The following is a 23,185-nucleotide window of genomic DNA, read 5'->3' as shown; positions in this document are numbered from 1 at the left end:
GAAGTCCAATACAAATGATTATGCATGTCACTCTATCTATGATGAATTCAGCTTCTTCGTTATAGTAGCCTAGTAATAAAAAATATCCGGTAAAGTGACTGTTTGGCAATGGCAGAGAAGATTTGGCAAATCTTTCATGGGCGCCCATATACTCAGCGCTGCTGCTCATCCCACAAATGCATGTTCCTTACAAATGGGGCACCATTTGAAAGGGAACTAAACAGGCTTTCCAACGGTATAAGATTCATTGCCAAAAAGCATTGTTACCACAGAGAAATAATCTACCAAACACAAATTTCCTTAATTTTTGTGCTAAGTTTAGTACCTTTGATGAAGGCCCTGTATTCTCAGTCCCCGTTTCCCTGCAGTCTGACGCCCCTGATAAGGAGTGTCCTCCACTCCCCTCCACCTCCCATAGAACAAGCAACAATTACGACCCAAATTTACCTTTTTTTGTTAGGTGCCATCTAGTGGCCATAGTCATTTTGACGGGAGCAAAGCAGGAATTCATGTAATGTGGTATTATGAGTGATAAAGTCTGTTAAGGTTGGGTAGCAGGCCCCCATGAAGTATGCTGGGCTCTGAAGCCAATTTGACATAGTGGTCACACAGCAGGATTACAACTTCAGAATCCATCATGTGATGGCGCCCAATTTTTTATGAGAGGCCGTATAGGAGGTAATTCATACTTCTGTCTTACACACACTATCATAATCTTGCATATACACCACTATACTCATACACACACACTATTATAATCCTTTTACATGTATGTATGAGAGGGTATAGTTGTGTATGTGAGAGAGTATAGTAGTGTGTGTGTGAGAGTATAGCATTGTATGTGAGATAGTATAGTAGTATATGTGAGAGAGTATAGTAGTGTATGTGAGAGAGTAGCTATAGTAGTGTATGTGAGAGAGTATAGTAGTATATGTGAGAGAGTATAGTAGTATATGTGAGAGAGTATAGTAGTGTATGTGAGAGAATATAGTAGTGTATGTGAGAGAGTATAGTAGTGTATGTGAGAGAGTATAGTAGTGTATGTGAGAGAGTATAGTAGTATATGTGAGAGAGTATAGTAGTGTATGTGAGAGAGTTTAGTAGTGTGTGTGAGAGAGTATAGTAGTATATGTGAGAGAGTATAGTAGTGTATGTGAGAGAGTATAGTAGTGTATGTGAGAGAGTATAGTAGTATATGTGAGAGAATATAGTAGTATATGTGAGAGAGTATAGTAGTGTATGTGAGAGAGTATATAGTAGTATATGTGAGAGAGTATAGTAGTGTATGTGAGAGAGTTTAGTAGTGTGTGTGAGAGAGTATAGTAGTATGTGAGAGAGTATAGTAGTGTATGTGAGAGAGTATAGTATATGTGAGAGAATATAGTAGTATATGTGAGAGAGTATAGTAGTGTATGTGAGAGAGTATAGTAGTGTATGTGAGAGAGTATAGTAGTATATGTTGAGTAGATAGTGTATGTGAGAGAGTATAGTGTATGTGAGAGAGTATAGTAGTATATGTGAGAGAGTATAGTAGTATATGTGAGAGAGTATAGTAGTGTGTGTGAGAGAGTTTGATTGAAACGGAAGGCAGTTTGATTACTCAGCTCCTGATTGGTTGACAAAGAAGAAGCGGTATTTGACGGTCAAATTCCGGCACTGTCATTATAATAGTTTGGCTGAAGTGGAGCTGTAATGGATAGAGAGAGGCTAACTGAAGCTGTGGGTCTTCTAAATAATAATTTAGGAAATGGTGAGCTATTGTCAACGATGTCTCGACAATTAAATTAAGTCCAACAGATTCTGATTCGGAGATGCAGAGATTATTCAGGGGTGGAACTGCAAATCCAGTCAGACCTGGCTCCAGGCTAGCACTGCTACTTCTAGCTAGCTCAATGCAACACGGAGGACCCCGTTACCAGACGAGACAGCGTTTCGGTGGATCGTCGTCGAAATCCAGGAAGAGGTAAGTTGATAAATCTGCTTACATAAGATGTATTGATTGATAAACCACAGTTTATTTACTGTACAATGTACATTTGACACATTTGACACATTTCAAACACATTGTAATTTGCTATTCAGTGCGCAGCTTATTGCAATGTAGTTCTGCATTTATTGGATTTCACCTATCTTTGGGTAAAGAGAGAGTAGGCGTAGGCGTTTTACAGCAAAGATAGGTTAAATAAGAATGCTCGGTCTTCCATCGGCTGGCTAGCTAGCTAGCTGAGTTGCAATCATCTGACTGGGTGACGATATTTAGCCTGTGTGTGTCTTTGAGTACCATGAAAAGCGCTATATAAATAAAATGTATTATTATTATTAGTAGTAACGAGTGCAATATACATGTTTACATATGTTTATTACAGTGAATAATAATCTAAATACTACTAAGCAGGGCTCTCAAGTGCTTATTAAGCATTTTAGAATGTCACTCTTGCCTGTCTTCAAAACTTGAGAGCCCTGATTAAGTGTGGTGAAGCCACATATTTGTTTTTATATTTCTGCAATCTGTGTGATTTGTTTCTGACTTTCATATGAATGTTTAAACCAGGCTTGGTCAGTGCTAAATATACTACTGTGATTAAAGGAGTTAAATAAAAGATGTCATTCATATAAATTCATGCATCACCTAATTTCATCATCACATACAGGCCTGGCCTCCAGTAAAGAACAGTTTGTTTAATATATCTTAATCATAGTGTTGTTTATAATATACAATGATTTATTACAGATTATCTGGCCAATGCTGGGCGTCTAAGGCCTTTGAAACGCATAGAAGACAAAGATCTCTTGGTGGAGGATATCATCATGTTTCAGCTGGTTCATCGAGTTAGTGGAGCACTTCAAAGGTTTGTGTCACTCAATTTTTTAGCAAACAAAATTAACCCTTCTAAGGTGTTCATATTTTTGTTCCACAGCCAATGTTCCCGGGTCTGGTGGACCCACCACATTATTAGGCTTTTAAATCAATACAGCCATAAAAAATTATGTAAAAAGGTTTACTTAAGCTCAATTACCAATGATATATACATCATTTATGGTTTATTTGCCATTTACTCCTGTGAGATCATATGATCATGATTTTGTAAATAAACAAGGAAATTCAATTATAAAAAGGTAAAAAAAAAAAATGGAAACAAGATTTTTCATTCATTATCATCAGTCATTATCAGAACAGGTGAAAGTACTTGAAATGTAACAATTTTGTAACTTTGTGTGAGAATAGCAGGTACAAAGTTTCACAGCACCTACAATTATTACACTTGGGTCCAGTAAGACCGAACACCTCATTGTATTAGTTATGTGGGGGGTGTACCGTGTACACTAATTGAAAATAAGTTATTTTTTATGTTCTTCAAAGAAAATGAGCCAAGGCCAATGAGTTTGAGTTACAAAACATAATAAATAGCATCATTTGTGGGACAACGGGTCCCACAGACCTGAACACCTTACAAGGTTTAAGAATAATGAAAGATTTAACATATTTTTAAAAGCCAGTGTACAACCAAACACTCCGAATAAAGGCTTGCATGTATCATATAAAATCTTAAAATCTTAAAAACGTAAAGAACATCACGTTTTAGATAGTGGTCAAAGACAAGGCCTTTTTGCATAATCAAAAACTGAACTGTCTTATAAGTCATCCCTTTCATGTGCTGTGTGATAATTTATCCAATTTGAAAAATTATATTTGTATCTTCTCATGATACATTTTTACAGGTTCAGGGAGGGGATGAAGACTCTTGGTGTTCTTGATGCAATAAGAATGCACCCAGATGCTTTCAGACCGCTGTTTTGTCACGAGCCATCCCCACTCACAGCGGATGTACTAGAACTGTCAGCAGTGGGCAGGAACAAAAGAAGGGCAGAGGAATGTGTGCATTTTGGAGGGACTACCTGCTGGATGTTGAGGGTAAGTATTATTGCTAGTTATGGAATAAAAATCTTTTCATATGCCCTTCTGTCTGTCTTTGTCTTTCCCTCCTTTTTAAAAGTTTTCTACATGCTAGGTTTAATTTATTTTTGGTGTTCTTTGGTGTATTTCTTTTTCAGAGCAAGAGGAACCCTTGCAACTTGGGGGTATCCTGCGCCTTTGCGGCGGGAGGAAACGATATTCCACCCCTGGTCTTCTCCCCACTACCTTCAGTGGTTTTTCTCCATGAGCTGCCCCTCAGAAAAGCCGTCATTTACCACCCGCAAAACACATGCTATTATCTGCCTGCGGTTGCCAGTCCTGAAAAAATTCGAGGATTTTAAGGAAACTATGGATTTTGCATTAAAAACACTCAGGGATTTGGTCAGGAATGACTTCCAAGAACTCCTTAATATACATTATTAAAATCTGTTGCCTGTTGAACTTGACTAAATTGAAGAGGCATCGTTGTCAATAACTCACCATTTCCTAATACATTATTAATGTCTTGTTTAAACAATTGAAAATGGAATAATCATTTGACTGAAAAGGAAACTTGTCAATGGCCTTTTATTAACCTTTATTAATTGTCTTGACACTAATGAAGTTGCTCACTGATAGAGTTCACTAGGCTCAAAAATAATTGAATGTCATTGGCTAGTGGGTCTACAGTTTCTAGAATTCTGTTCATAACTGTTTAATTGAAAATAAAGTCATTTTCTGGAACAACAACATTGAAGTCTCAAAATGTACTTTGGGGGGCGGGGTCTTCATTCATTTCAGCGTTGTCACTCCTAACTAAAATGTTCTGCATTGCCTCTGCACTGTTGCGCGCAACCCCGAGCGCGAGCCCGTGTAAAAAGATAGAAATTAAGGTCCCGTCGTGTTCGGACAAAGATCTTCAGCTCTACACCAAAGCTTCCCTGATTGGCATCCTCTTCAAACTGCTGGTTAATCAAGAGCAAGAAAGAGATTGTCAGAGTATAACCATTGAGCTCAGAAATTTATCTTTCCAAAATGACACTTTCATGGCCCAAATTGTCAGTTTACCTCACAATTCTCTGAACACACCACAGTGTATCAGTGAAAAAAATAGCAATGTTTTCCTCATAACCATATACTTCCACAAACAATAACTGACCTTGAAAAAGAAACTAAATAAAATAAGAATAAATGTTTTTGTCCAAAAAGGTTGTTTTTTCCTTAAAGTTTCTGCTGCTTGATTTAAATGTTCCTTGTTCCTCTGAGTTGGTGCTAGCTGTACTTTCAAAGCAGCAAGCCCACCAGATAATGATAATTTAAAATGGCCCCTTTAGCCAATGAGGAAGTGAGAATTTAAACTGTCTTCCTGATTGATCAAACCAACTTCCTTTTCAACTATACTCTCTCACACACACTACTAAACTTTCTCACATACACTACTATACTCTCTCACATATACTACTATACTCTCTCACACACACTACTAAACTTCACATACACTACTATACTCTCTCACATATACTACTATACTCTCTCACATACACTACTATACTCTCTCACATACACTACTATACTCTCTCACATATACTACTATATTCTCTCACATATACTACTATACTCTCTCATATACTACTATATTCTCACATACACTACTATACTCTCTCACATACACTACTATACTCTCTCACATACACTACTATACTCTCTCACATACACTACTATACTCTCTCACATACACTACTATACTCTCACACACACACTACTATACTCTCTCACATACACTACTATACTCTCTCACATACACTACTATACTCTCTCACACACACACTACTATACTCTCACACACACACTACTATACTCTCTCACATACACAACTATACCCTCTCATAAATACATGTAAAAGGATTATAATAGTGTGTGTGTATGAGTATAGTGGTGTATATGCAAGATTATGATAGCGTGTGTAAGACAGAAGTATGAATTACCTCCTATACGGCCTCTCATAATTTTTCCCATACACTTACATTGCGAAAGATAATTCTGTAAATCAGTGGATACATTTCTTTGGGCGTCACAAGCCCTGTGACATGAGTCATTTTACTCTCAAAATTTGATCCATTCAGTTTGACAACATTTCGAAAGTCTAGAAGAGCTGAATGATCAAATCATTTAATCCCCATTCAAGTTAGGAGAGCACTAAAATGGATGTAGCCATCTCGGCGGTGGATGTCTCCCCCTCCTCTATGGGCCGCATAGGCCGATCAGGGCCAATCATGCAGGTAATTTAATTCGAAGAAGTAGAACTTTTTCGGCTTCATGCACCAGTGATCAACTGTCATAGGAATGAACAGGGCTATGCCTCAAACAAGGGGAAGACACACAAAGTCAGACAATGAAAGCAAAATGTTGTTTTCGCCGTATCCACACAGTGAGTAATGTCACACATTACTGCCTGTCAATCAATATCTCTTTCTGAGCAGATATCACATTGTGCTTTTAAAATATTTCCTGCTTTAAAGATATAGCCTGGTTGATATTTGGTTTAATCATGTCCTTATCTAACATTTGTACTCAAAATGCAAGGCTGCTTTTCTCAAATATGCCCTGAATACAACAACCGTTATAAAAGGAACAAAAATAGACAGGCGTTTACAATTTGTAAGCATAGTACATCAATGAATCTGAAGCAGAAGAGGACATACTTTCCTAATCCCAAGGGGAAATTTAATTTTTGTTTACTCTGTTATTACACAGACACACAGGGGAACAGGATGCAGGATCCATGTTTCATTTGACTAGGCCCCCTGCCATTCAGATTCCCAGCAGCCTGAGACCTTGCTCGTTTTGTTGCTCCTACTTTTACATTACAGTTTTTCTCAATTTCTAAAACGCTAAAACCCATTGGCTGAAGAAAGTTCTCAGTTGCCTGAACTAATTGTGCAGTCTGTTGTCAATAACTTAAACCATTTCCCATGGAACACATATTTGCAGCTCTCACTTAGACTTTTCGAAAAAAACTCTAAACACATTCTCATTCTCAAAACACATTCTGCAGTCTAATGCACATGTCATCCATACTGGTTAACACAAGTAGAGAACACATGTCATTGATTGAACACAACCACTCAAAATGTATTTCACTTGTTTCAAATGATGTGACACAACCAATATAAGCCAGTTCAGAGAGCAAACAGGTTGTTGAAAGTGGGAAAGAGAGTCTGAGAATGGATAGAAGAAACAATGTGAGAGGACGAAGATGAGTGCGTATGCGAGGTATCAGGGCTGGATATGGAACACAAGAGGCTTCTTCCCCCGTTGCCTCAGGAGGGACAATGTTGCTTGTGATGTCGACGAAGTGCTCTGGCCTGACCCAGCCCAAAGACAAGAAGAAGCACATTGGTCACATGTTTACTCCTTTGATTTTTGTCCCTTTGTAGTATTGTATACTGTAGTACAGTGCATTGTAGGCTGTATACTGTACAATGAACAAATTGTGATTTGTTACGTAACAGTACTGACTGCTCAGTAGATTTTGACTGGTTGCAGGTTTATATCAACAAGGAACAAGAATTACAGTATCACAGAGACAAAAGACAAGTTTGTGAGATGCAGGGTACAGTACTGTAACAATAGGGGTAGGGGAGAGTGGGGTGATTTGTGCCAGGGCAAGCCAAGGTAAGGCAAGGCAGCTTTATTTGTATAGCACATTTCAGCAACAAGGCAATTCAAAGTGCTTTACATGAAACATGAAACATTAAAAACAGTTAGAAAACAATTAAAAACAATTTCAAAGCATTAAAACAATTAACAACAATTTAAGATCATTAAAAGACAAGAATAAAATGTACAGTGCAGTATAAGAATTTTAAAGAAAGAGCAGTTAAAAATAGGTTATTTAAAGAAAGGCAACATTAAAAAGATATGTCTTCAGCCTGGATTTAAAAGAACTGAGAGTTGCAGCAGACCTGCAGTTTTCTGGGAGTTTGTTCCAGATATGTGGAGCATAAAAACTGAACGGGGGGGAAGGGGGGGAAGTAGATCCAACCCTTGTTTCTGGAAAACCATAGAAGAAATTGGTCAAGTGACCACATAATTTTGAAAAGCCATCCATTTTACTCATATTTTGTTTTTTCCTTTCAAAGTAAAATTTCTATGATTAAGGTTTTTTGATTGTAGTGTCTGAACAATTATAGACAAGTTTAAAAACATTTCACATATGTTTTAGTGTTTTAGCAGGCTACACAATGAGTATATAGAGTTAGCATGATGTTAGCTCTTAACTTCTGGATCATGCTAGTTTTTCAATAATTAAACACTATTTCAATTAATATATTTGTGAGGAAAAAAGTAGCCAAAGGAGAGAATCATACATGGACAGACACCATAAGCAACATAAACCATTTGAAGAAATGTGAATATAAGTGTGTTTACTTTTTCATTATTTAAATAAAAATATACGTATATATTTTAGGTCTGGGCTCTGATTGATAAGAGGTCAAAGATCAAATAAGTGATCTGGAATAATCTCATCACACTAAAGCTTCAAATGAGATGTTAAACAGCAGTAAATAAAACAACCTGGGATTTAACAAATCATGTGCTCGTGAAAATAATCTGATATCTGAGACTCTGAACGATGCTGCATTCATGTTGTCATCATTCATACTGTTGAACAGCTTTCATCATTGCTGTCCATTCTGCAACAACACACAGAGGCCAAAAGCTTGTCTATGGCCCCTTTCCTCATGAAAACATACAGAACTAAGTCCGCAAGAGGACTCAACTTAAGAAATAAAAAAGACAGGCTGTTGAGGGCCCGGTCATCATGTTTTTTCAGAAGCGTGATGATTATGGGCAGGAACAGCAGCGTGTAAATAAGCAGCACCACGACCAACATTCCCACAATTCGTTGTTTCATGTCAGCAGGAACTGAGATGGAAGCAGACAGGGCTTTAAGGGTCCCACCCAGGAACAATATGAGCAGTGGGAGGGGAAGGAAGAAAAAGCTGGCTAAAATGGTTTCTGAATGTTCTGGAATATACAAAAATACAACAGTGAAGCCAAGGGCAAGAGAAATGATCCAGACCAGGACACAGACCACCACGGAGATCTTGATGGGTCGTCTGAAGCGGTACCACAGTGGGCAGGCGATGAGCAAATACCTGTAATACAAGATGTAAGACACAGCTTCAGAATGATATAGTAATACAATGGTCAGACACAGAAGTAGATACACACATTCTGGATAGACAGATACCTTTCCAGGGAGATGCACACCATGAAGTAAACTCTGGCCACCAGACTAGAGCCATAAAAAAGAAAGCCTATTTTATCTATTTTCTGGTCAGGTTTTGCCACCCAATCGATCATCCAGCAGAACTGAATGAGGTCGGAAATGAGAAGGTTGATGACGTAGATCGGAGCAACATGATCCTTTCCCACCTGCAGGAAAACATTGGTTAAAGTAAAGAAAGCAGTTGTAAACATGTTCTGAACTCCTCCTCCCAAATATGTCTGCAGGGTCCAATCAGCTTCATATACATTTTATTATGGAGAAAATTATTCCTGTAAATGTATAGGTCATTTCAAGACTAAATCCCAGCCCCCTGACATGTGTCCCCCAACCCAGAGCAAGATCCTTTACAGACAGAGACTTTACACAAATAGATCTCAGTCATAATGTACGTACCAGAGAATAAAGAGCATAGATGGCCACGAGGATCAAAGGAAGTCCAATACAGATGATTATGCATGTCACCACATATTTGATGCATTCTGCTTGGTTGCTGTAGGGACCACATCCCATGTCCTGTGAAACGTTCTTAAATTCTTCCATTCTTCAGAGTGAAACCTGTGTAAGAGATCAGGTTATGAAAAGTATTTATTTATTTATATATTTATTTATGTATATATTTAGTGCCCCTTTTTTTATTTCAGGATGTATTTCATAGGCATAATACTTTTTTGATTTAATGTTGAATAAAATTACATTCCATAGAATATGCAACCCTAACTGTGCTGCCAAGAAAATAGCATCTTGGTGCTCCTGTGCCCAAATTTTCAATGCAAAAGAGCATCATTGCAAAAACAGTCCAATTCACAAAGATCAGCGCTAACAGCCACACTCAGGGTGAAATTATTAGTGTCTTCGGAGACACTACAGTGGAGGTCTCTAGTGCACCTGCTCTATGGGCCCCATAGTGCTGAAAAAGCGCTGATCATCTAGGTCATTTTATACGAGATGGTGAATTTTTTTAGCTTCATGAGTCAGTGAGCAACTCTCATAATAATAATCATAATACATTTTATTTGTATTGCACTTTACACGTGAAGGACATATCTCAAAGTGCTACAGGTGCACAGATAAAAACAGTAAACGTTTAAAACAGTTAAAAACAGCAAGAAAACAATAATTATATTAAGAAAATGCAATACAAAATAAGTGGGTCTTTAATAATTTCATAGGAATGAACAGGAGAGACAAAAGGGCTCTTTGTCAAAGTCTGTTGCTTTCGCCGTATCCACACAGTGACTTAAAGTTACACAGTATTGCCTGTTAATTTACAGTTTCTCATGAGCAAATTTCAAATTGTGCTTTTAAAATACCACGTACATTTCCTGCTTTAAAGAAATAGCTTGGTTCATATATGGTTTAACCATGTCCTTATCTAACATTTGTACTCAAAATGCAAAGCTTCTTTTCTTAAAAATGCCCTGAATACAACAGGCAACAATTAAAGAAGGAACAAAAATAGACAGGCTTTTACAACATGTAGGCATAATACATCAAAAAGACGGACATAAACATCAAGAAATTCTGACACACTTCCAATAACACTGTACCTTAAAATCTTCCAATATTCAATATCAGTCCAGTATAAGGCAGGATCCTCTTGACATGATTTTCGTAACTGGAAAGGTTTCTGTTGTCTATTGTCTTTAACGTAGCTTTGTACAAAGTGAGCCCAAGAGTAACTACACCATACCAAGAAAGCTTTTTGGGAGTTTTGTCTAATTCATCAGAATTAGGAAAGGTCCTGGGAGCCAGATCAAGGACATACTTTAGTAATCCCAAGGGGAAATTTAATTTTTGTGTTTACTCTGTTAATATAGAGACTATACACACATGCGAATAGGACCCATACACATGCAATAAATGGAGAGATGTCAGAGAGAGAGGGGGCTGCCCATGGACAGGCTCCCAGAGCAGTTGGGGGTTTGGTGCCTTGCTCAAGGGACCCTCGATAGACTGCATGAGGTAAACTGGCACTTCCCGCTCCATACTTGGGCCGTACGACTGAGCTACTGCCGCCCTTATCTGCATGCCCATGTTTCATTTGCTCTGGCAGACATGTCTTGTCCCCTAACCATTCATTCTGTTACTGTATATTGTATATTTTTTGCCTATAATGTTTTTTATTGTACTGTTTATACATATCTTGAGAAAATGTTTTACCAGGCCGCCATGTTTTTCCTGCTTAAAAACAGACCAAGCATCGTCTCACTTGCTCATTTTTGTTGCTCTTGAAATGCATAATCAGCAGATTTATCAATACTGAAAATAATCATTAGTTAACTATTCAAAATTAGCTCCACCTTAAGCAACTACAACACTAATGTGTACTAATTACATTAATGCATGAGTAATGATATAATGATTTAATAGCAAACAGTCACAGTGCCTCACTGTGTTTAAACATCACACTGGTAGCATCATCATCAAATCAGTTTTAGATCAATTTCCTATTTTCCACTTTGCTTCAGTTGATTTTATTGTGCTATAAGTGACTCGCAGAGGCTAAAACTAAGAGTGTAGAGCCAAAACTGAACACAAGAAAACAAACGCAGGTGCTGTGACGAGGATCATGTGAATTTGGTATACAACATCCTTCCTGTAAATAGAAACATACACTACTATTGAAAAGTTTGTAATCTCCTGCCACAAAAGCTTGATTGGGTCTAGTCAGATAGCAGAGAGGACTACTTATATTTTACTATTTTTTTTTAGGTTGTAGAAAATCCTCCTGATATTTTGTATAAAGGGGTTGTTTTGTACATGGAGAATAAAATATCTGTTATGATCAACGTTCATCTTGACTTCATTCGCTTGTGTCTCCTGATTTAAATAGATTGGTAGGAACCGAACACTGAGACACAAACAAAAAAAAAATTTATCTGCTAAGTTTTGCAAACAGGCCTAACCCAGATATGTACAGTACAGGCCAAAAGTTTGGACACAACTTCTCATTCAATGCGTTTCCTTTATTTTCATGACTATTTACATTGTAGATTCTCACTGAAGGCATCAAAACTATGAATGAACACATATGGAATTATGTACTTAACAAAAAAGTGTGAAATAACTGAAAACATGTCTTATATTTTAGATTCCCCAAAGTAGCCACCCATTGCTTTTTTGATAGCGCTGCAAACCCTTGGTGTTCTCTCAATGAGCTTTATGAGGTAGTCACCTGAAATGGTTTTCACTTCACAGGTGTGCCTTGTCTGGGTTAATTAGTGGAATTTTTTTCCCTTATTCATTAATCAGTTGTGTTGTGCAGAAGTCAGGTTGATACACAGCCGACAGGCCTATTGGACAACTGTTAGAATTCATATTATGGCAAGCACCAATCAGCTAAGTAAAGAGAAATGAGTGGCCATCATTACTTTAACAAATGAAGGTCAGTCAGTCTGAAAATTGCGAAAACTTTGAATGTGTCCCCAAGTGCAGTCGCAAAAACCATCAAGCGCTACAACGAAACTGGCTCACATGAGGACCGCCCCAGGAAAGGAAGACCAAGAGTCACCTCTGCTGCTGAGGATAAGTTCATCCGAGTCACCAGCCTCAGAAATCGCAAGTTAACAGCAGCTCAGATTAGAGACCAGATGAATGCCACACAGAGTTCTAGCAGCAGACACATCTCTAGAACAACTGTTAAGAGGAGACCGCGCGAATCAGGCCTTCATGGTCAAGTAGCTGCTAGGAAACCACTGCTAAGGAGAGGCAACAAGCAGAAGAGATTTGTTTGGGCCAAGAAACACAAGGAATGGACATTAGACCAGTGGAAATCTGTGCTTTGGTCTGATGAGTCCAAATTTGAGATCTTTGGTTCCAACCGCCGTGTCTTTGTGCGACGCAGAAAAGGTGAAAGGATGGATTCTACATGCCTGGTTCCCACCATGAAGCATGGAGGAGGAGGTGTGATGGTGTGGGGGTGCTTTGCTGGTGACACTGTTGGGGATTTATTCAAAATTGAAGGTATACTGAACCAGCATGGCTACCACAGCATCCTGCAGCGAAATGCCATCCCATCTGGTTTGCGTTTAGTTGGACCATCATTTATTTTTCAACAGGATAATGACCCCAAACACACCTCCAGGCTGTGTAAGGGCTATTTGACCAAGAAGGAGAGTGATGGAGTGCTGCGTCAGATGACCTGGCCTCCACAGCCACCGAACCTGAACCCAATTGAGATGGTTTGGGGTGAGCTGGACCGCAGAGTGAAGGCAAAAGGGCCAACAAGTGCTAAGCATCTCTGGGAACTTCTTCAAGACTGTTGGACAACCATTTCAGGTGACTACCTTTTGAAGCTCATCAAGAGAATGCCAAGAGTGTGCAAAGCAGTAATCAGAGCAAAGGGTGGCTACTTTGAGGAATCTAAATATAAGTCGTTTTCAGTTATTTCACACTTTTTTGTTAAAGGGGTGATAGAATGATTATATAGGGTTTTTCACACTGTTCCTTATGGTCTCCTAATGGGGTATGTAACATTAGTTGGGCTGAAAATGGCCTGGTTGATATTTTATTGGCCCTTATGCATCCCTGTGTTTTGTCCCTATTTGTAACAAGAGCTTTTCTTCCAAATATGGTATGGTCATGAATATTTAGATGAGCTGCGCGCTGCTCGGTTGAGCCTTAGCCCTGTACACACACGTAGAGACGTGTGCTGATTGGTTGAGCGAATCGCCATACAAACGCATTAGAGGTCGCGTGCTGATTGGTTGAGCGAATCCCCAATACACATACATTAGAAACGCGACAGAATCTCATATTCCAGACACTGCAATGTTTCCTTACCAAATTCACGTCTGAGACTTTTTTATGCGAGAAATCAACTATATAAAGTTCAAATATGGGCCGTTTTACGAAAATGGATAGCTAATTGCAAATTTGGTAAAACTGTGTGTCAAGTTCAGCTGCCTGTGTTGCTGCCTCGCCGCCCGGCCTGCCTTCCTCCACAGACCCCGGCCTGCTGTTAGCTTGATTGAAATCCGGCAGCCCACAGCACCTCATACCCGCGCAAAGTCCCCGTTTGGGCTAATGGACTAGCTACCAAACGCCGCTGCCCTGACAGAGCTCCAGGGCCTGCATCTCCTCTCTTCCTGCTAGCTAAATTGCCCGTGCCTGAGAGCGCGGTCAGCGAGCTTGTTACACCAGCAATCTCTTACCACGTTACACACATGTCACGCCACTTAGCTATACAACATATAACTATATGTTTTATAAAGCTAACAACGGTGTCCGATTTCAAGTTAATGAATATTTGTGAGCTGTAAGGGTTTCGTTAGCTGCGACTGTCCCTTCAATCCTATGTGTACAGATTGCAGCTAGTTAGCTTCATTTTTGGTCGTAATTCGAGTATATTTACAGTTTGAATTTCGTCTCGCCACTTATACAACATCTAACTAAATGTTTTATTAAGCTAACAACGGTGTCCGATTTCAAGTTAATGAATATTTGTGAGCTGTAAGGGTTTCATTAGCTGCGACCGTCCCTTCAATCCTATGTGTACAGATTGTGGCTAGTTAGCTTCATTTTTGGATATCATCAAAAAATGGATTTGGATATCATCTAAGAGGACAATGTATGTTCAAACAACCTCTTGTGCGAACTGCTGTTAAAAGCAAGTGTGATTCAGTTTGTGGGGTGACCTTATGGAATGGACTCAACAATGATATCAAACAGAGCCATAATATCATTCAGTTCAAAAATAGATTAAAGAAATCAATACTTGACCAATACAGAAAGGAATAGACCGAAACATAGGAATGGAATTGTAATGTAAAGTCATTGTTGTATTGTTGTAAGTTATTGTAAGATCTGAAAGACTGTATGCTGTATCTATTTCTTTTATAATAATATGATATTGTGAAGTCGGGACAGGACCTAATAAGCTATTTTCTTCCACCTGCTTCTTCTCGAACTTATCCTTTTTTATTATTATTAATTTTTTTTTTTGGTCTTTGGTAAAATCTGATTGTTTATGTTTTAATTTTGTGGTTTTAATTTTTTTTTCTTTTGCAACATTGTTGATTGTGCAAGATAAATAAAAAATAAATATTCTCCACAAGACGTGAAGTTCATCTTGTAATTCCTCCTATTGCTTCAATGTGTGATCTTCCTGCATCTTCTCTCCACCTTTAACTTGGTCCTCAGGATCTTGGTCCTCAGGATCTTTAACTTGGTCCTCAGGACGGAGAAGTAGGGTGGGGTTAGGTGCTGCAGGGAGAGGGGTAAAATCAAACCTGTCTGGCCTCGTTCAAACGGAGGCGGAGAACCTTATGAGGTCAGGTTCCAGTCTACGAAACAGAAGAGGGACAGGACGAATCAGACAAACTGATACGTTAGGGTTGTCAGGAGTAGCTACTGTGATGTTTTTAAAATAATACCGTGTTGAAAGAGCCACAATGCAGCAAGTGTTGCGTTTAAATTTCAGATCGAATGGTGTTTAACACAACTGCTTTACCCGTTGATGAGGCGACTGCCCCAAAGAGAAGTGGAGGAATTCCAAACGTGGGGATGAGAAATGCTGCAGCGTAACATCGCAACTTAGCTGTGGCTGAGGACGACGCTGATAAAGTTCTCTGGGGGACGTCCTGGAAACCAAGGTCTCCTACACTCTAGGAGGGAAAGGGAAATAAATACACATACAAATTCATGAGGGTAACAATATTGAAAATAGAGGTCAGTAAGTAGTAGTCACCATTTAGTCATCCCCTTTTTTTAGTTAAAAACAATGCCACTGTGTTTTTGTTACTAGTTTTTTAAAAGGAAGAAAAAAGGCATCAAAAATGCTTTCATAGTAGACATTTTGACATGGGCAGACGGGCAGCTATTGTATTCTGCAACAGACGAAAAACATGACAATATAAAAATACATTTGCATGAACTGCCCCAGTTACAGTGAGTCAACAAACTCAGATGAGCCTGTCAGTTAAAAAGCAAAACCTTTTTCCTCCAGTTACTCCACAGTTGCTTGTGTGCCAAGTCTTTTAATAAATACAGTCAAGCTTTCCAGTATCTAAAAATACTCCATTTGCAATCAAAAAGCACTGTTTTGCTCAGTGGTGCCTTGTCCTTTCTTTGAAATAAAATGATTTAAAATCCAAAAGTAGCCTGCTTTTATAAAAGCATGATCTTCTGGCAAAAAGTGAAACCTGGTCTAACCTGATCTTTTTCTGCATTGAAATTCGAATGTCATCCTTAGAACATCCAACTCACTACTTGTACACACAACATTCCCCAAACACACATTAAACGAGACCACATCAACTATCGTGGGATTTTTAGTGGTTTCGGTCATGTTGTTTTTATTTTACTCAGTCTGCCCTTTATGTCCCTGCCTCCTTCCCCTGGGCTCATGCATTTCTGAGGAACTCTCCAGACTTTCCATCTATCCACCAGATGCCTCATTTCCCAAATATACTTCGTTTCACTTGAAACCTGCTCTTTTATGTGCCCGTGCATCACCCTTGATACGTCTCGAAGCATCATTTAAATACCACACTAGTAGCAAGAAGATATCGATCCACCTCCAGGCCCTGTCTGCAGTCAGAGTGCCGACCCAGGGAGCCTGGAGGGTGTGGTTGAAAGATGTGGTGGTGATGTCAACGGAGGTGGGACTCATGAGGAGGAAGGGGACGCACACAGGAAAAGAGACAGAGAGATAAACCATAGATACAAATATACAGTATAACAACAAAATTACAACACTTTTGTTTTTGCCCCCATTTTTCATGAGCTGAACTCAAAGATCTAAGACTTTTTCTATGTACACAAAAAACGTATTTCTCTCTTATTGTTCCCAAATCTGTCTAAATCTGTGTCAGTGAGCACTTCTCCTTTGCCGAGATAATCCATCCACCTCACAGGTGTGGTATATCAAGATGCTGATTCGACAGCAGGATTATTGCACAGGTGTGCCTTAGGCTGGCCACAATAAAAGGCCACTCTAAAATGTGCAGTTTTACTGTATTGGGGGGATCCGGGGGGGACCAAAAACCAGTCAGGATCTGGTGTTAGGGTTATTGTTAGGGTTCACCTGTGAAGAGAGCACCTCTCCAAAGTGCCAGACACCACCGAATGTGAGCATTTGCCCACTCAAGTCACTAAAACATTGACTTCTTTGCCAGCCTTCAGGTCACACTTAAATAAGTTTCTAATTTCATCTTAAATATTATTTTGGGATAATTCTGTTGATTGGGTTTTTTGTCTGACTCTATTTTTTGAAAGATGTACATGTTGTGTTTTCCTATTTGTTTTAGGTATTGCTTGTTTAACTTTTTACTTTTGTAAAGGAATTATTATATTTTAGTTCCTCTCCTGCACTAAAATTGCTTCTTTTTTTTTATTTTTCTTACTTACTTAATTAATGGTACATAGTAGAGTAAATGCACAGTATGCACACAGAGATACACAGATAACGGATTAAGATAAATTGTTACCCAAGCTAATCAGTGTTGATGTCACCCAGATAATGTCTGACGTAAGTGGTGCCACAGACAGAAGTGCACTCAGTGCGTTTCCGTACTTGATCTGAAAAGGGTCCATCATGGTCACATACTTCCTGTCTCTCATCGGCTCAGCAAAGAAAAGACCATCTTAAAAACAAAAGTAGGAGAGTTGCTATTCTGATTCAACTGCACCATCAGACAGATGAACATGTTTAGCAGGCCCTCTGCCCCTGCCAGCTCTGCACTACATGGAGCTGCTTTTAAACAAGGCAAGTAACAAACCTACTCAATTAAACCCACGCAACCCTGTTGCTGAAAAAGTATTTCTCTTGAAGCGTAATTGAGAAAAATAGAGCTGGGTAGCTCCAATGATTTATTCTATTCAATCTATTCTATTAGAATTCTCAAGGTCTCTATTTGATTACGTTTTTGAAATTTCAGTTACAATACCAATTTTGCTTGGTAAAAAAAGAGATTCTCAGAGAACTTCTGCTGTAAATTGTACAATCCCGCCAACCCAGGTAGCTGCATGGTGCACACACACAAAACACACAGTTGAGGTCCCCATTTTTCAAATGTACAAATTGTAAGTGACAAACAATTTTTTAAGTTTTTCATCATAATGCATTGTTTTAATTCTGATTCATAAAACACAATACACAAGAAAACATTCTGTCTTAAAGTGCTCATATTATGCTTTGTAGCTTTCCCCCTTTCCTGTATTGTGTTATATATCTTTTTTGTGCATGTTATAGGTTTACTAAGTGAAAAAGCCCAAAGTCCCCCCCAAAGGGACTTACCATATCCAACAGAAAACACTGTTCACCAACTGCTCCAAACAGCTCTATTGTAGTCCAGCCTTTACTTCAGAGACAAACGTGGTCACTTTGTAACACACGTTATAATGCTCGCCTAGCTGCTAGCGTGGCACAACCTCATACTCTGCTTCTGACTGGCTAGTAGTCCTTACCTAGGTACTGTCAGGGCACGCCCTCATACTCTGCTTCTGACTGGCTAGTAGTCCTTACCTAGGAACTGTCAGGGCACGCCCTCATACTCTGCTTCTGACTGGCTAGTAGTCCTTACCTAGGTACTGTCAGGGCACGCCCTCATACTCTGCTTCTGACTGGCTAGTAGTCCTTACCTAGCTACTGCGCATGTGTCGACTCCCACCAAAGATGGAACAGAAGTGAGATGTCTCACTCTGTAGCTAAAACAGAGAGCTCAACACACAGGGTGAAAAGAGGAGCTGCAGCAATGTGCAGTACAACAAAAATATGGTGTTTTTTGAAAATTAAACCATGTAAACCTATTTTGATATAATCTTTACAATTATGAACCTGAAAATGAGCATAATATGAGCACTTTAAGGAAATAAAAGAGCGACTTCATCAAAACCGTCCTGCGAATATGCAATTAAAATGCAGTTTTTATAACAGGCTATATGAACCTGCAGGTTGCTGCTGCTGATGCACAGGAACCGGTTGTGGTGAAGATTCCCACCACCAAGCTGATGTCTCTGTTCCCCAGCAGGGCCATGTCCGCATGTTTTGCTTGCATCCTGTTTCCATCCCTTTTGGATTTGATGGAAGCCCAGATGCCAATCCCGAGCACCAGCAGGTAGAAGACGATGGTGGCGATGAGTCCCGGGACGTTGAGAGCCATGCTGACTGCCGGGCAGATGCTCAGAGCACACAGTACAGAGAGCAGCCAGACAACAGGCTTCCTTTGGCCGTGGATCTGGTTCAACCTAAATAACCTAAACCGTGTTCAGTTACTTAGCACCTGGTTCAACCTGAATACCTGAACCGTGGTGTGTGAGTGCAGGGAGTGGCTACCAGAGACTGACTTGCTGTTCTTTACAGCAAACTGCAGTAGACTAGAGCAAACAGAAGGCAATGACAGTTGATCAACCCTTGATTTACAATTGCTATTGCAGCTCACAATGATGCAGCTTGTGTGGAGTCTCTTAGTGTGATCTGGAAGACTAATAGTCTATTTCATGTTTAAGGCAACTATTCCTATCTTACTATTTCGGCATTTTTCCCCTTTTTCCAGAAAATAATGCTACATTTTTCTATTGATGATGATGCATAGGGTATGCAGAAAATGCATCATCATCGAGAGGAATGCTGCATCATTTAGCAGAGAAAAATGCTGGTAGAAAAAAAGCATAATCATTAAGTCAATTTTCTGGTTTTGGAACGGCACACAAAAATCTTTGTAATCCAAAAATGTAATTTGCACTTCTCTAAATTACAAAGTTTTGTATTGTGACTTAATGTATTTGTTACACACATTAATTGTGTTACATTGCCCCAAGATCCTCAAAATTGGTATATATAATAAGTTTATTTATCACACCCCTAAAATGTATTGCTTGTTATAATACTTTTTTTTTTTTAAATAGGGGCTCTTGGGTACATTTAGAGAAATGGAATAGCTTCAAAATCAGGGCCTGTATATTAAAATATTAAACATAGAAAGCCAAATATAAATCTGTTAAAGCTAATAAATAAATAAATTGGCTAGTTTTCCAGACTAAATAGATTAAGGTTGAACACATGATAATTATATAAAAGTTTTTTCTTTCCCAGATAGGAAGGAAATTATCAAGGTGGGTTCTGTACAGATTTATTGTGGTAATCCTACTTTGAATGAATTGAAATCGGAGTCTTAGAGCAGAACAGCCCTCCAAAGTCTTTCTCCAATGCAAAGTTTTTCATTGTGTGCCTGCAAAACAAGTTCTACAAGGTAGGCTTTTTCCTTTGTAACTGGAATGTCTCTGACCTGATATCGAATCTAAAAAGGAAATCAAATCAAGCCCTTGTGAATTGGAGTGTGTGTTTCCATATTGCTTCTCTGGTTGAGTTATTAAATAACTCAAAATCATGTAACCATAACTCATCTCTTGAAGCACTTTAGTTAAATCATGTTGACATAACATTTCTATTCTACGCACTTCAATTAAATCTTGTAAACATAACATATATGCTTTAGGCTCTTCAGTTAAATTATGTTAACATAACATTTCTTTCTTTTTTTCATTGAGTATTTTCACAGTTTCATTTAAACACACACACTTTTTCTGGTCAGTTGCTGTTCTGGTGATTAAAAAAACAGTATTGAGTTTCACATTCACCTAACGTGTTTAATAAGTAAACTAAACCTCTTTTCTTACAGTATGGCACTGGTTGAAACACTACTATTCACATTTAGTGTCATTAGGAAGTAGTCTACACTGCCCTTTTAATATGTCAACATTGACACAGACCTTCTGCAATGACTACAGGTTCCTGAAATGGAAAAGTTAGAGAAAGTGCTTATGTTACATAATTAACCTCATATTTAACAAAAAAAAACAGACTTATGTATTACTAAAACCAACATTCAGTTAACTATTTTTAGTCGTACATTTTAAGAAAGTGCGTACTCATTATAAAAACCTTAGCTACAAACAATGGAAACATTCAATGTGCGAGAGCCATCACTTTACTTCCTTTTTTAGTAAATCCAACCACGTCATTCTTTTCCTAAACCCAACCGTAGCTTTCTTCTCACGATAACACGCCAAGTGGCGTGTATGTTTACGTCTGCTGTATACAGCATAGACTAAAGTACTGACATGGGTTATGGTAGGATAACCCTAACCCTAACCCTGACCTGGGCCTTTAACATTGATAAATAAGATACATGGCCACAATCCAATCTGTACTCAGTACAGTATACATTGGATTACGGCCATTTGGGACTTTTGGGGTTAAGACAGTTGGCGGAAAAAACAAGCAATATGATTCAATCAGTTTTTAGATATATAAACGGGCACAATCAATCACTTGAGAGTTTCCTGATCTGCCATGTATGATGTTGGCTTGGCTTGGCTTAACTTGCTACTTCCTGCTACTTTAAAGTCAGGGCTGCAAGAGGTCGCTTGTTGGCAAAGCAGTCGTTTTGTAGTGTTTAAACAAGGCTTTGGTTTTTCCCGGGAGATGAAATGCGGCAAAATACCGTAAAACAACTAAAAAAGAAAGAGAGAACTGCAGAAATGCTGCACTTTATTGTCATTGTCATTGTATCCAGCGGGCAAACAATGAGACAAAAATGAATGTGCTGTGAATTTCACACAGCAAAAATATATTACAGAAATATTAATATTACAAAATACATCTCATTCTATTTTCTACTCTTACAATGTGTATACATAATACATTGGAAGAGTAGAAAATAGACTGATTTTAATCCATTTTTACCATCTTAGGTACAAACAAAACAAGCAAATGCCTTTCCAGGTTATGCATGAGGAATGTACTCTTGTGTCAAAAAGGTAAGCTAAAACACTCCATGCTGCAGCTTTTTCAGTCATTTTTATTCTGTACTGTACATGCTGCACGATGGTACAGAGGGGGGTCTTTGTGGTTTCATCCCTGTATAAAAAAACAGTCGGCAAGAGAAGGACACCTAAAAACCAAAATCAGTCATTCTGTTTCAGTGTCATGAGCGTTCTGCAGCGACAATCACTGAGGATAACATCCAATGAGAGGTTTAAAGACAATATACTCTGGATCCCAGTCAACCAAAGCACATCCAAAAAATCCATACAGACCTACAAAGAGATGTCTGTGCAGCAGGAGAGGGCTCTATGGAAGCCCTGAAAGGCAAGGTAAAAAAAAATTAAATTGTGCAAAAGTTTATCTCCTATTTAGGAGCTATTATCTCGTCATAAATGTTTAGGCTTAGGTACAGAATTAAGCGCTAAGTGCACAATCCAAAGGGAATTAAAAGTTCAGCCAAATGCAGCGTAACAAAAGGTTTTACCTTCTTAAGCCCTATTCACACGGGACTAGTATTACCTGGGGACCTCTAGTAATTTGTAATAAATAAGGCAAGGCCTTTTAGGGTTTTCCGTGGGGCTGTGTGTTTTTTCATCTCAAGATCTAGATTGATGTCTAGAAAGTTCTAATTAAGTATTCCTCAACAGGAAATCTTTGGATCTTTTATGAATCCTCTCTTCAAACAGGGTTAAAAAGCATAGATAGGACATCTGATGAAATCATAGCAAAATAGTATCCCCTAATTAGAAAGTACACTTTAAGATACTATCTCCTACGTAGGAGATACACTCTGGCCAACAATGCCCGCAATATTTTTTCCACCTTGCCTTTCAGGGCTTCCGTAGAGCCGGGTGTTTTTTCATCTCAAGATCTACATCAATGTCTAGAAAGTTTTAATTAAGTTTTCCTCAACAGGAAAACATTGGGTATGTTATAGAGCTGTCAATCTTCCTCTATAATACCATTCCAATTTCATTTTTTTTTTATATTCAAATAATATTAGAATATTTAATGCTCTAATGCAGCCTGTTAAATATGTACTACGCAACTCAGGCTTATGCACTGTCAATGCCACTATAAGCATGTGGTTGTTGTTACACGTTCTGTCCACTAGAGGGACTTCTAACATCAGCCTGGCCTTGAAGGGGATCTACGTCATGGCGCATTGCATTTCCGACTCGCCGCTCTCCGTTTACATTATATTCCACCACGAGCACACAGCGAC

General features: G+C 38.7%; 1 protein-coding gene and 1 long non-coding RNA gene across 2 annotated transcripts; one reads left to right on the top strand and one right to left on the bottom strand.

Annotated features, from left to right (window-relative positions):
* The first annotated feature begins 1,545 nt into the window (after positions 1-1,545).
* On the top strand, positions 1,546-4,089 carry LOC120547630. Its single transcript, XR_005637088.1, has 4 exons — positions 1,546-1,963; positions 2,732-2,849; positions 3,721-3,913; positions 4,054-4,089. It is a non-coding gene; the product is annotated as an uncharacterized LOC120547630 (long non-coding RNA).
* A 4,466-nt stretch (positions 4,090-8,555) lies between these two features.
* Positions 8,556-9,731, bottom strand: LOC120548449 (G-protein coupled receptor 4-like). Its single transcript, XM_039784708.1, has 3 exons — positions 9,585-9,731; positions 9,153-9,337; positions 8,556-9,057 (listed from the first exon to the last, which is right to left on the bottom strand). The coding sequence occupies exons 1-3, from the start codon at positions 9,729-9,731 to the stop codon at positions 8,556-8,558; spliced, it is 834 nt and encodes a 277-aa protein (XP_039640642.1).
* Positions 9,732-23,185: the final 13,454 nt, after the last annotated feature.

Source organism: Perca fluviatilis, chromosome 19 (genome assembly GCF_010015445.1).
Source record: "Perca fluviatilis chromosome 19, GENO_Pfluv_1.0, whole genome shotgun sequence".
Classification (NCBI taxonomy): domain Eukaryota; kingdom Metazoa; phylum Chordata; class Actinopteri; order Perciformes; family Percidae; genus Perca; species Perca fluviatilis.
Note: the sequence above shows the minus strand (reverse complement) of the source record. Positions and strands in the feature narration are given on the sequence as shown.

Bases quoted from the DNA above. Each gene is read 5' to 3' on its own strand.
- LOC120548449 (XM_039784708.1), bottom strand. From the start codon at position 9,731: ATGGAAGAATTTAAGAACGTTTCACAGGACATGGGATGTGGTCCCTAC. The intron at 9,338-9,584 runs GTACGTACATTA...GTTTTCCTGCAG, and splicing joins TCTATGCTCTTTATTCTCTG to GTGGGAAAGGATCATGTTGC. The intron at 9,058-9,152 runs GTATCTGTCTAT...CTTGTATTACAG, and splicing joins GTGTGCATCTCCCTGGAAAG to GTATTTGCTCATCGCCTGCC.